The following is a 13,697-nucleotide window of genomic DNA, read 5'->3' as shown; positions in this document are numbered from 1 at the left end:
CTTAAAGAGAATCAGCAAGTCTCACTTACCTCAAATGGCAAACAACCCCCTAAGAAGTTACCTCAAAGAAATCTCCCGGCCTAGCCACCATGCAGGCAGACCTAAACTGGGAATTTACCTGCCTAAGAAGGTCCCCCAACCCGACCCCCAGGGGCGCTTCGATGCCTTTTAGATCTGCAGAAACTGAGGCAAACTGAGCTCACTGGTCTTGAAACTAGAAATGAGTGTCTGTTTCTGGATGCTCAGAAAACCCAATGGGTTGAATGAACAGCTTCACCCAGAGCTGTCTCACCTGGAGCAATTCCAGGCCAACACCCCCACCCTGCTGTCACTGGGGACATTAAACCTCTAAGGTCTTCTGGGCTGTGTGGAAAATTTTTTAACGAAAATGACACCTTCCTGTGACTATACAGGAAAATTCTGAGTGCTGTTAGACAGCTTTTAGAAACCTCAGGTGATGCTCTTTCTGCGAATGTCTGCCCAGAATCAAAACTAGGTAACCTCAACACATGCAACACCCAACTTCTGAATCTCACCTGATGGCTAAACCGCATCACTACCCCAAACCTACTGTCACCCAAAAGGAAGAAAATAATTACCTTCAACCTGACTACCCTGAAACACACGAGTCAATTCACAGGACAGAGCACGCATATAACCCTCCCCACTAACACCAGCCCTGGCTTCCCTGCCCTGCAGGGTAGGAAGGATGGAACCGCTTGTAGTCTAGCCCCAGGTCTCCATCCCGATCTGTCAATCCCCGGCCCCGTGGCTCTCCATCTAACGGAGTTTTTAAAGTGCCCGCGACAGCCCCACAGGCCGGGCGCACTCACCCCTGGATGCCCGGGCTGTACGAGCGACTCTTCCACGGCGTGCCGGGCCGCGCCGCCTGGGCCCCGGGGCCGCCCCCTCCGCTCAGCGTGGCCGCGCGGCTGCCCGACAGCAGGTAGTTGAGGCCGTACGTGCTGGCCTTGTTCTCGCGTTTCCGGCGGCCCGGGTGGAACTGGTGCTGCTGCGGCGGCGAGCCGGCGGGCGTGGGGCCGCGTGGGCCCGGGTGCGCGTGGGCCGCGCCGTCGGCGAAGCTGAAGAAGGTGCGGCCGGCGTTCGCGCGGCCGAGAGAGGCGCTGCTGGAGGACGACGACGAGCAGCCGGGGCTCTCGGTGCCCGACTCGGCGTTGGACGACGAGGACGACGAGGACGACGAAAGCGACGGGGACTTGTGCAGGCGCCGAGCGCCGTCCGCCGCGGGCCCCAGCGCGGTCAGCAGCGCCGGGGGCAGCGCGGCGGGGCCGGGCGCGGGCGGCGGGGACGACGCGGCGGGCGCCGGCCCCGGGCCTCCCGCCGCCGCTGCTCCGCGCCCCGCAGTCCCGGGCGCGGCCGCCGTGTCCAGCGCCGGCGAGTTGAGGCAGAAGTAGGACGCGAAGCCGGAGCCGCCGCGGCCCACGCCCTGCGAGGTCTCCCAGATCTGCATCCACAGGGCATTGGCCGGCCCCTTCTGCTCCGGCTGGATCCAGGCCACGCGCGGATCCATCCACGCGCCGCCCCCGCGGGGCCCGCGCCGCCCGCCGCGCCCCGCCCCGCCCCCGCCGCGCCCCGGGCCGGCCGCGCGGACGGACGGACGGACGGACGGGCCTGGGCCGCGCTCCGGTGCGCGCGGGTGGCGCTCGGTGGGGCGCGCGGCGCGGCTGCGGTCCGGGAGGCTCAGGCGGTGCGGGGAGGGCGAGGGGGCCGCGGCGGCGGCGGCGTTGCGTGCGGACGGCGGGGAGAGGCCATCGGAGGGGCGGCGACCGGCCGAAGGGGCGGGCCCAGAGCGCCGGGCCGCCCGTCAGTCACGGCGCTCCTGCGGCGCGGCGGCGGAAAGACGCCCTCGGCGGCGGCCGGGCGCGGGGGGGACGGGGGCCGCCGCCTCCGCTCCAATGAGGGGCGGGGAGGCGGCGCGGGGGCGGCGGGGCGGGGGCGCGGCCTCCCTCGCGGGCCGCGGCGCAGTGCGCACGCGCGGGGATTTCAAATCCTCACTAGACAGCGGCGCCTTGGTTACCGCGCCTGCGCACCGCGCGCTCTGGGCGGCGGCGGGGCGACGGCGGCGCGGATGCCGGCAGACCAGACAGACAGGGCGGGGCCGGAGGGGGAGGGGGCGGGGGCGGGCGGCCGCCGTGTGGGCCGCGCCGCGCGTGCGCAGCGGCGCCGGGGCGCCGGGTGGAAGTTTCCGTGCCGGCTGCCTAGCTGCGGTGGCAACCAGGCTGGGAAAACGAAAGGGCTGCGACGGTGCCAGGCTCGGGTTGCGGGTCGGGCCCCCACCCTCCGGCCGTCTGCTGGCCTGTTCTGTGCGTTGGAGTGACGGGGCAGAGCCTGTCCTCCGAGTCCCTCGTGGCCCGCCGTTGTCCTGAGCCTCCCCGTCAGTACGCCTGCTTAGGGATGCGCCACGGGCCACGCGACCGATGGGATCGGAAGCAGCTCCAGTGTCCCGTGCGTTCGGTGTGCGGGGGCGAGCCCGGCAGGTGCCCGCCCTACCCCGGCCGGGCTTGGGTCTCCTGCACCCGGTCTCCCCTGTTTTTGAGAATGCGGGTGCAGCTCTCCTCATGGTCTACCGAGTTCTTGGCGTTCCCAATACTGCACCATCGTGGAAGGGCCATACTTAACTGCCTTTGGTCTGTGGCATAAATAAGAACGAATGCTTCATCTCCGGCATTATCTGACCACCTGTATGTGTGGAGATCACAGCCTGTGCCTTAAGTCTACATGCCTGTGATTGCAGGCGCATGGGAGTCTGGAGCAGAAGGACTGCCAACAGTACAAGCAAGCCTGAGTCAAACCTTGTCCCAAAGAAAGTGTGTTGGCCTAAATAGTTGAGGAAAGAAAAGCAGTCCTTAGTTTGGAATTTATGGATCAGGGCAAAATCCTTTGAGACATTGCCCTCTTCTCCCTCCATCCCTCTGTCTTCTTGGTTCTACTACTGCCAGGAGCATCCAAAGCCAAACTATTTTAAAATTGTGTCTCCCAAATGGTCTCCCATATTACATCTTTGCCCCGGGTAGTTTTGAACTGCCACAGCCTGTGATTGATACGCATGTATGACCACGTATACATTCATGCGTGTTACTTTTAAGACATCAGATAATCTCTCCTCAAAAAATTTCCCTCTCCAGAGACAGCGTTTCTCTTTGTAGCCTTGGCTGTCCAGCACTCACTTTGTAGATCAGGCTCACAGAGATATGCCTGCCTCTGCCTCCATCAGTGCTGGGATTATAGGCGTGCCCGATTTATCTCCTCAAAATCTAAGAAGAGATTGCCTTCTCAATGATCAAAATATAACAGCCTTGCTAATGCGCCAGACTCTACTTCATCATCTTCCCTTTTCCACAGCTTTTCTCCCCCTTTGCCCCATAACCTCACTTGCACCAGCTGCATGTGTGGGGCACAGTCCTGCCCCAGAGCCTTTATGTTGGCTATTACAGCTACTTGACAGGACCTTCCTTAGACATAGATGTGATTTCCTACAACCCCCTTTTACATTCATGAAAGTGGCATCTTCCAAGTGGCTCTGCTTAAACTGAGAGCTCTGTCTTCAGCTTCCCCCGTTTCTCTCCCTGATTTTACAAGCCAGGCACCCAGAAAACAAGTTTGTTCCTTTACAGTCCTGGAGACTAGAAATCTGACATCAAGGTGTTGTCTCAGAAGGTTTGTACCAGGAAAACTAGCCCTGCTTCCTGCTTTCCTCCAGGTGTCTACTATCCTTGGCAATAGTTGCCACTGCACTGCTTGTTTGGCCACAGCACTAACCTGTCTCCCTCACTGCATGGTGCTTTCCCTGCATCTGTCTCTTTTTCCTTCCCATGCCTGTCTCGTTGGATTGGGGGTGCCCTAACATCCGCATCATAACCTGAGAGCATCTGTGGAGACAGACTGTGTCCTTATAAGGACGTTCAGGCACCTGGGGTAGGGGCTTCAACATATACACCATCAGTACATAGTTTATCTGTGTTTCCTCTACTCCATTAGCATGGCAGGTCCCCAAGGAGAGAAAGGCTTGTCCTCTTTAGTGCTGGACCTCAGCGCTAGAACAGTGCAGCACAGAGAGCAAATCTTCCTACAAGTGTAGCAGAATGCCCAAGAATGCAGCTTGCCAGATTTCAGGGTCTGCCAGCCAAGACGCCCTTATTTTCTTCTTTTAGTGTTTTACTGTGTTCTTTTTTCATATAATCTCATGTTCTGTCTTTACAGTTGCCTTTGCTAACCCCCTCCTTTGGTTAATCAGCCACCAGATAAGTTTTTGTAATTAGAGCAAAGGTTTTGTTATGTGTTGATCACAAATGTTTTTATGTAAATCAGAAGCCATATGTTTCTTCTTTGAAATTTACTTTTTTATTTTATGTATATAAGTAAGTGTTTGCGTACATGCATTGTAAGTACACTGTGCATGTGCCTGGTGCACATGGAAGGCAGAGCAGGGTGCTACAGATGGAACTGGAGCAACAGATGGTTATGAGCTACCATGTGGGTGCTGGAAACCTAACCCAAGTCTTCTGCAAGAGCAGCAGGCGTTCTTAACTGCTGAGCCATCTCTCCAGCCATGGAAGTCAGATACTTCTTGATGTGGATAGTAAACTTCAGTTCTTGAAACCCTGGGTAAGGAGAGCACTCTTTCTCATCCATTTCTAAAGAAAAAGAGCAGCTCTTTCCCTTCGGGGCTCAAGGGCTCACACAGCGAAGTCTCAAATCTAGACCTTCATTCCCAGGCTGAGTGGCACATCACTCAGTTACTGTTGGGTAGCAGGCTTCCCTCCAACCCAGTGACAAGCAGTGTTTCATACTTCTCAACGTTAGCCTACCAGCCAAGTGGTTCTACTGAGATCAGACATGACAGGACAGCCAAAGGTGGGCTTTCCCACAGGGTCACACTCATGCAGCTGACAGTTGGCTGACAGGCAGCTAGGGCATAAAGGCTGACTACCTCATGGAACAAGCTGCCCTGGCTTGTTCTCAGTATGGCTAAAGAGGCCAAGGAGCAAGCAGATGCATACAAGCTTGGAGCTGGCATGTCATAATTTCTCCACACACTGAACCCAAGCGACACATATGATCTTGATACAAGCCAGTGGGTCTGAGTATGATTTCTTTGTTTTAATGGAAGATGCTACCACACATGGTATGCAGATACTGGACATCTAAAAATAGATGTCTCCCTGTGTGTCTGTATCCTGTCTTCTTCTATGCATTACTTTTGAGGATTTATTTATTACTCATGTGTATGTGGTCTGTGTGCCTATGTGAGTTTATTCACTACATGCATGCAGATGTCTTACGAGGCCAGAAGAGGATGTCAGATATCCTGGAACTGGAGTTACAGATGGTTGTGTGCCACTGGTGGATGCTGGGGACCAAACCCAAGTCCCCTGCAAAAGCAGTAAGCACTTTTGACCTCTGAGCCATCTCTCCAGCACCTACTACCTTCTATTGGATTTAAGAGCCACGTTGAACCCTGGGTGATCTTGTCTCAGGATCCCTAACCAGTTACAAAATATGAGGTCTATTTCACAACAAGGTTATTATCTGAGGTTCTGGAGCATGTGGATTTTGAGAGGACACCCTCCAACTCACTATAGAGGCTTGAACAAGGAGGAAGGTTCTTTTGCTCCGATTGTTAGATGCCCCCGAGATAACAGCCTGGTGGGGTGGTGGCACAGCACCCTTGCATGTGCAAGCCGGTAAGCCTCAGACTTTTGCTGATGGCTGTCGCAGTGCAGCCCTCATGTCCATACTCGGGACAAGAAGAAGTAAAGGCTGGTGTCTGCTGCATGTGACTTTTTCTGTTAGAAAAGCAATCATTTCAAAGAAAACCCTTTCTACGTTTTTTTCTTAAATTGTATTGATGAACTGACCACAATTATACCCATTCTTAACTGAAAGTGAGGCTAAGAACTGAGTCAAAAACCAATAGAGTCATGGCTTGTACTAGGCATGGGTAGAGGCCAAAATGACAAAAAAAGGAATGGGCGAGCAAAGGGAAAACCAGCTGCAGGTGGGAACTGCAAACCCAAGGTACATGGCCCAGGAATCTGAAAGCCTGTTCTGATAAAACCTAGCTTTCCAGTCATCCTCGGAGTGCAACTCTGGCTTCTTCCAGAGCCCTAGATCACTTCTTCCCAGTTCTCTCAGGGCAGGGCTGACTTCTGTCTCCATGAGAGGAAGATGCTGGCCCTGCATATGTTCAATACACACAGATGACCTGCACAGCCTCTGTGAGAGAGAAAGCCCCACGATCCTCAGTGGAGAAGGCAGTGACATGCCCTGAATGCACAGAGGAGGGTGATGGGGCAGAGGGAGGGAATCAGGCAGCTTCCTGGCTGATAACCAGGAGATGCACTCCAGGCAGAGGCCTGGGGAGGGATGATGACCAAAATGCTGGAGCCCACATGTGCTGACAGGCATGGGGGGACCAGGTGTCATGATGTGGCAGTGCAGAGGCCCATTTAAAAGTTTATTCTAGGACAGTGCAATCTGACTATATTAAAAGAGTCCAATGTGCCCTCCAGTCTGGGGTGTGAGGGGAAGGACTGAAGGAAGAGGCAATGTGCCTGTTGGCAGAAGCAGAAAATCAGTAATAGGTGTAGTTTTCAGTTAGGGTCAGTAGACAAGGCCGCTATAGGAAATAATCTCAAGCTGGAATGGGGTGTCCTGTTGAGAGCTTGTTTCTGATACAACCCTGTCAGTGTGGGTCCAAGATGGGTAGGAGTGTAGGCAGGAGGACTCCACCCAGCCATCCAGAGATTTCAGTATCTGGGTGATATAGAGATCTGGGTAAAAGAGAAGGGACTTCAGCTATGCCTTGTCATCCAGGGACGTAGGATGTGGGAAAGGGGGCTTTGCTCCACTCGGTCATTCACTGTGGGGGGGGGGGCGGGGGTGTCTACCCAGTCAGACAAGGATTTGAATGTGGCTGAGACAGAACAGGTGGATGCTCTCTGGGCAGGGGTTAAGTAAATAAGCAAAGACACTAGGGTAGGGCAACTTGATTCCCTAGATGTAAAACTCTCTCTGCTGTGAGCAAAAAGCCTGTCCCTTTAACAGCCAGCAGGATAATGCCTGAGTCAGCATCAGCCATCTTGAGCACACCATGGACACTGAGATAACTGTGAAAAGACTGCAGGTGATTGTCCAGGCTCTTGGAGGCACAGACAGAGCCAGGCTGTTTCAGTCCATGATGACAAGCCTCCTCAAACCATTCTTACCTAGTGGGGGATTGGGGGAAAATGAGGGGAATGTCTCCTAGAAGAGGGAAGACATGGTTTGTAGCAAAGCCATGATTGGTCAAAAACATGATTCCTAATAACCATGATCAGTCCAAAACAAATGGGTTATTACTGGTCCAAACACCCCCTCTTGGGCTCCCAGTGAGTGCCTGGGAGACCTTCTGCTACCTCTCATGGGGTTGCAACATCAGACCCAGGGAAGACTTCTCCTGACCAGGCTGTCCTGCTCTCAGCAGTACACTGAGCTGCTGACAGGAGAAACGAGCAGAGGATGACAGCAGTGCTGAGACAGTGATGGGTGAGGACTGAGGGTGCCGACTGACAGCTGGCCTTGATGTGTCTCCAGTCAGCTGAAGTGGCTACCCAATCAGTGGCCTGGGCACACCCACGGTCAGACCCCCAAGCCTGAATCTACAAGTGGTGGTAGCAGTGTGGCAGTGCTATGGAGGTCCACCTGGGGATTCCACTGACCCACTGAATGCCACCTCCCCCAGCTGCATCCTGGCTCTAGTATGCTTCCCACCAAAGACAACGAACTTGAGCCCTGGCAGCAGCCACAAACAACTGAAGAAGGGCTGAGCAGTTGCAGAGCAGTCAGGACAGGAGGACAACAGGAAATAGAAAGACAATGACAGAGCAGTTTAAAAATAGCTAGAGAAGAGAGCTTGCCGTCCTGGTCACCAGAACACCTCCAGAGAACTGTCAAATCTTCAAATCTGAGGGGTTCGGACCCAAGGCTGAGAGCTCTAACACTGGCCATGCCCAAGGCCCAAGGGTCCCAATACCTGAGGCTTACATGGAAATGGCAACGTCAGAGGGTGGTGCTTGCTTTCTGCCTGCTGCTACTCCAACTGGGTGCTGTCAGACACCGAAGGAAACAAAAGCAGCTGGAAACTAGCGTTGTGTTTCCTGGGTGTGACCCCACCCAGGTGGGAGCAAAACAGCTCTTAGCAGATAGGGAACTGAGGTGTGGGGTGGGGGCTCAGATCCTAACATTGCCGTTCCCTTGGGCTCTGTTTCTACCTGGAGCAGAAACAGAGGAGGGAGAGAGAGAAGGTCCTGTAGGTGGTTGAGGGGCCAGGTGGGGTGGTCAGTCCATCTCTTGCATCCAGAGCTCGGATATGGATTCCCAAGGAAGGATGGAAATTAGTCAAGCTGCACCCAGAACATAACGGGGACTGGCAGGCTCCAGTGCTGACTCTTCGTGAGCTGTTTGCGAGGTAAAGTCACAGGATCCACCATGGATTCAGTGTGGAGACAGGAGAGAGGGATGCAGAAAGCTATGGGTTTCTGCTGAAGGGACTGGGGCAGGCCAGCTCCGATGTGAACACGGGAGCCAGCACTGGTGTGAGAACATGGGTGATGGCGAAAGCCCCGTGGAGCACTTGACACTGCACAGTGGCATCTCTGGCTTATACTCAGTTTGTAGGATGCTCCTGTTATTTTCCAGACATAAGTAGAAGCTACAGCACAGAAGACAACGTAAAACAGGAGCATCCATGTTTTCCCACATTTCGTCCCCATCACCTCTCTGTCCCTCCTGGTGGTAGTCTGAGGGGACAAGAAGTGATCACTGAGTGTGAATGTTGCTGCCCTTGGACACTTCCTGTAGCTGAATCAGCCAAGTTGGCTGTGTTTGCTGGCTGAGGTCACATCTCAGGGCAGCCCAGCACCACACCTGATGACCTCAGGTGCCAGGAGTCAATAAGTATTGGCTTCACCCAAGTAGAAAGCCTCGGTGAGTAAACCCAGACTGTCCAGCCCAGGGAAAATGTGCATTATGGGAAACAAGCCTGTAAACAGGGTAGATAGCCCCTCATGCTTCAGAAGAGAGCAGGGCCCGTGGGGCCAGTTTCCCAACTGCCATCTTCACCAACTTTGGTCTGACAGCCTCAGGGAATCTGATAAACCTCTGACCTCACACCCCACATCTTCAGGAAAGGGGAAATGGCCCTGGTCACTTACACTTAGGCTCTCAAGAGTGACCACTCACAGACCCCTTCCCACGGGGGAAGCCACTTCTCTGTGGCTCTGTAAGAAGCTGGGATTTTCGCCAAGCCTTCCGGGTTTCTGTGGGCCTCTTCTTCTAAGCGAGGTAGAAGGTCAGCAGATAGACCCATACCACGCCTCCCACTCTGGGATCAGGTTAGCTCTCTTTTGCAGCTGTAAAGACCAACTCTTCATTTCTGTTTCTTGAATCGTTCTATATTCTCTGCCTACCCTTTCAGCTGGCCTGGTTTTCACTGTTTAGCACACGCTGGCTGGCCTCAAACTCAGGACAGCCTCCTGAGTGTGACTACAGGTATGAGCCACCACATCCAGCTGAGTTATTAGCTCTTGTCCAGGGGGAGACAGGAGTAGCTAGGAAAGCCTCCAGAGGGAAGCCATCTTAGGCACCATGTCACACACATGCTTTCTCACCCCTCATTAACAGGTTAGGCTGGAGAATTCCGAGGCTAGCAGTCAGATTGAACTGGCCTTCTCTAGTGGGCCGTCCAGTATACTGTGTGGAAAGGAGCAGGCTGGCAGCCATGCCAGGCCCTGGGAGGAACTCTGTGGAGCGGCAGTGGGGGCAGGTAGCCACAGGCAGCATACATTCTGGAGGAGAGCCACCACATCTCTTGGAGGACTTGGGCAGAGAGAAGAATTTCTGGGATACAGGTTTAGCGATGCTGGGGTATACCAGGCAGAGTAGGGAATGCCCCCTACACTGGAGGCACCCTGAGCAAGTTGACATGATGGCTGTCACTGAGCACAGTTGCCTGAGCAGGCCCGGCTGGGAGCACATGCAGGAAGACTCACAGCTACTGGGTGGCACTGGGTGAGCTGTGTGCTAAAGTGAGTGTGGACAGGGGAGCAATCAGAGAGCACAAAGCGGGTTCGAGGCTTGTGCCTTCATCCATGAATTAGCTGTGTGGCTACTTCAACTGCCTGAAGTTTCTGAACATGTCCAAGGCCTATGTTACAACTCTCAAGGTTCTTTTCAGTAAAATATGTGGGTCCCACTACACTGGAGAACTGGCTCAGCCCCATTAAGGCCTAAAAATAGCAAGTTTACAGACCTGTGGATTCTTTCCTCATGACAGCAAGGCCTGGCGCGCCCACTGGCTGCCAGGGAGGCACACCCCCACACACTCCAGACACAGACAGACCAAGACTGGGCTCAAAGCCCTCCCTGCTGGGGGTGTTCCAGGATGCTGCTTGCTGCCAAAGCTTGGCCATGACTAGCACACTCACTAGTCCATGCACGGGACGCCTGTGGCCAGCAGGACTTCTTCCTCCTGGATTTTCCTTTCCTGAATTTCACCTACTTTTTAAACTTCAGTCATTGAACTGATGGTGGCCAGAGCCCCCACATTACAAAGGATGACAGGTGAGAGAATACAAAACAGGCAGACTGAACATGCATGGGGCCTCATCCCACGGGATCCACGGTTTGAAGAGTAGTCAGTTTTGTTCATTTCAGGGCCTCCCTCGCAGAGGGAGAAAATGGAGTTTTACCTTCAGCAGAGAAATGACATGGGCTGGTGCTTAGGCAAACACCCATGAGAGAGCAGCAGTATCTGCCGCTCCCTGTTTTATGCCTGGCATTGGCAGAGGTTGGTTCTGCCTTGAGAGGAACTGTTAGGAGTGTGGTAATGTCACAGAGGAGCTCTGGGCCTGCCTGGGTGTGGGATCTGCTCTGCAGCAGTGTTCTAACATATTGATTGTTCAGGCAGGCGGCCAGGAAGACAACCTCTCCACAAAAAAGACAGGGGTTGCTTGTGGCTGCCAGGGGCCATCCACTCTCCAGTGACCCCTCCTCCACACATGCTGCAGGAGGACATGGGCTGGGTTTGGGGTAGCATCTGGTGCAGCAGGAGTTCCTTGCCTATCTAGAGGGTGATTGGTGTGTTTGACAGAGCAGAAAGGCTCTTCGAAATCCCTGTACTATGTTGCTAAGGTTTTATGAATGTCTTCATAAATTGACTTTTGCTCATTCCTGCTATAGAAAGCAACCCTCGGGTCTCAGTGGCTGATCAGAAAACATGACCCAGAATGTTGGCTCTTCCCTCTGGATCCTCTCCACACCCTTCCATTCAGGAGAGGAGGCCGGATCGGCACCATTCTCAGTGTCATCATGGCAGTTAAGTGAAGGTCCTGCAGATGCCGCAGGATTGAGGTGACACCACCTCAGATCACATATAATGGGTGGCAGCAACCTCGGGGAAGCACTGTGAACCTCACGATGGGGGGATGTAGGGTATGCTCCTCTGGCAGAGGTCAAGAAGGAGCAGTGGGAAGCTCTCTTCTCGATGCACAGAACCTCCATAATTGCCATGTCCCTCTGGTGGGCTGTCTCTCACTGACCCAATCCACAAAAAGTGCTTCAAGTTGCCGCTTGCCTGATTTGCCTTGCCTCAATCTGGCTGACTTTAAAAACAGCCATCAACAAGTTCGTGGCTTTTTATCATTAAATCATTTACAACTAATGGATCTCCTGACCACATCTTGTTTGGAAACAAGGAAAAACAATCAGGACTCAATATCTCACCTTGTCTTTGTGGGTTATTATCTGATCTTAGACAAATTCATTGTTCTGTGAGTTATTTTTCAGGCAACAAATTCAAAAGGCATTTTACCATGTGATGGATACTGGGTATCCAGCAAGGGTGGGCAGGAGCCCACCCCTGAAAAACGTTATATCAGAAGGTCATCTGAGGACTTGTCTGACACCCCAGTGGTCTTTGACACCAAGCCTGTGTCAAATCCCACAGAGGGTCTCCCCTCACTGCCTACAGTATGGGCGAAGAGACCACGAGCCAGCTCAGGGACATGAACATCAGGTTCTCATCAAGTTCTCTGTGGTAAGACTTCCTAAAGAATGAAAGCGAAGAAGTCCCCTGTTGGCACAGATTGTCATTTGCACCTGTAAGGACACAGTATCCTTTCAGGGTAGGTGTGTGCTTGCATAGCACCTTCCCTGCTGTCCGTGGTCCAGCATCTGACTACAGCCCTTTCTAGAATGTCTGCATTCAAGTTCTGCCATCTCCTCCTTTGTGATCCATCTCCAGTGTGTTTGTATGCCATCCCCGCTCTGGTACACTAGCTGAGCCCCTTCAGACCCACGGCTGCATCCTGCTTCCACAGGGCAGGGCAGGAGTTCTGTCCTTCTACTGTGAGCTTCTCATCTTCCTCAGCCCCACTCAGACCTGGTATCTGGCTAGCTATCCACTGGGAAGCTGTCTTTGTCCTTGTACCCGACCCATGGCTAGTTTTCTGTGGGTTTGCTCACTCCCATTTCCACATTGGCTGCCTGCACCTGGGGACAACAGCAGGGACTCTGTCAACCTGTCCCTGCACATTCAAACCCAACCAAGAGCATAAAGGGGACTACGCAGAGAGAGCATCCCTGTTGACGGTGAGCTGACGTTCCCCAAGAAAACCACATCTAGAGAGAAATCCTAGAATAAATCCTGCTGACTGAGTGACCAGTCACAGCACGGTGATGGTGGAAAGATGGAAGATGACAGTCAATCTTTAGTTCCCTTCATAGCCACTTATCATGAACTTCTCTTTGTTTGACCTAACAGCTATCTATTCGTTTCAGGGAAAACTTGAGCATGCTTTGCCCAATCATGCCCAAATCACTACCTTCCATCAACTCAAAATCCAAGGATGAATGTTATCAGCTAACATCTGAAAAATGCAAAACAAAAGGCTGCAGTCTTGCCTGCGCCGTGTATGTGGTGGATGTGCTAATTATGGTTTTCTTTTGTTCTGCGAGTCTAGGCATTCATGTAACCTCTTTTTCAAAAGAACATGTCATTCAGAGCAAAAGAAAACTACCTCCCTAGACTGAGGTCCCTCATATTTGGCTCAGAACAAACAACCTCTGGTGCCTTCAGAGCAGGAGCTGTGTTTTGTGGCAACAACTAAATTAATGAACTAGCATTGGAGAACTGCCCTACCTGGCCCTCAAGCTCCAGACTGGTCTTATGAGGGCAGTTCATCCACTTGCTGGAGTCTGGGATTTTGTGGCATCAAATGCTCACAACAACTTCATCAGGCAAGTACAGGAAGGCCCCACTTTCTGGAAGTCTCCTTCACCTTTGTCTCTGCCTTCCTCAGTACAGCCCAAGCCTTCTGGACCCAGCTCCATCTGAGAAGCCTTCTTAAGAGTCTCCTGGCTACATGCCCCTAAAGCAATGGAGACAGAGGTCTGTGGTCACCATGATGGTGACTGACACTATTTGAAAATGAGTGCTATGCTCCCAGTTGCTGCCTTGAATTATATTAGCTTGTTCTCTTATTGCCTGAAACAAATTATGTAAGTAATAACTGCAATATTTAAAGTTTCACTTTCTAACTGAATATCACACGTGCGCTCCAAGACTTTGTCATGGCAAGAATGTTACCTCTGGGACTCAGAGCCCTTCAGCAGCCCCACCTCTGCGGCCTGAATTC

The 13,697-nt window shown here is 53.2% G+C and overlaps 1 protein-coding gene across 3 annotated transcripts in view; it reads right to left on the bottom strand.

The window, feature by feature from the left end:
- The window catches only part of Tent4a (terminal nucleotidyltransferase 4A), a 35,015-nt gene extending 33,407 nt beyond the window's left edge, over positions 1 to 1,608 (bottom strand). The window contains exon 1 of one of the 3 annotated variants that reach the window (XM_060380365.1): positions 834 to 1,608. In XM_060380365.1, coding sequence (XP_060236348.1) covers positions 834 to 1,531 — 698 coding nt within the window. In that variant the 5' untranslated portion in view covers positions 1,532 to 1,608. The remainder of the gene's footprint in view (positions 1 to 833) is intronic. The other 2 variants (XM_021640248.2, XM_021640247.2) reach the window with 2 other exon arrangements.
- Between the last annotated feature and the right edge of the window lie 12,089 nt (positions 1,609 to 13,697).

The sequence above is a fragment of the Meriones unguiculatus genome, chromosome 3, assembly GCF_030254825.1.
Source record: "Meriones unguiculatus strain TT.TT164.6M chromosome 3, Bangor_MerUng_6.1, whole genome shotgun sequence".
In the NCBI taxonomy this organism is placed as follows: Eukaryota; Metazoa; Chordata; class Mammalia; order Rodentia; family Muridae; genus Meriones; species Meriones unguiculatus.
This window is presented reverse-complemented; position numbering and strand designations above follow the sequence as displayed.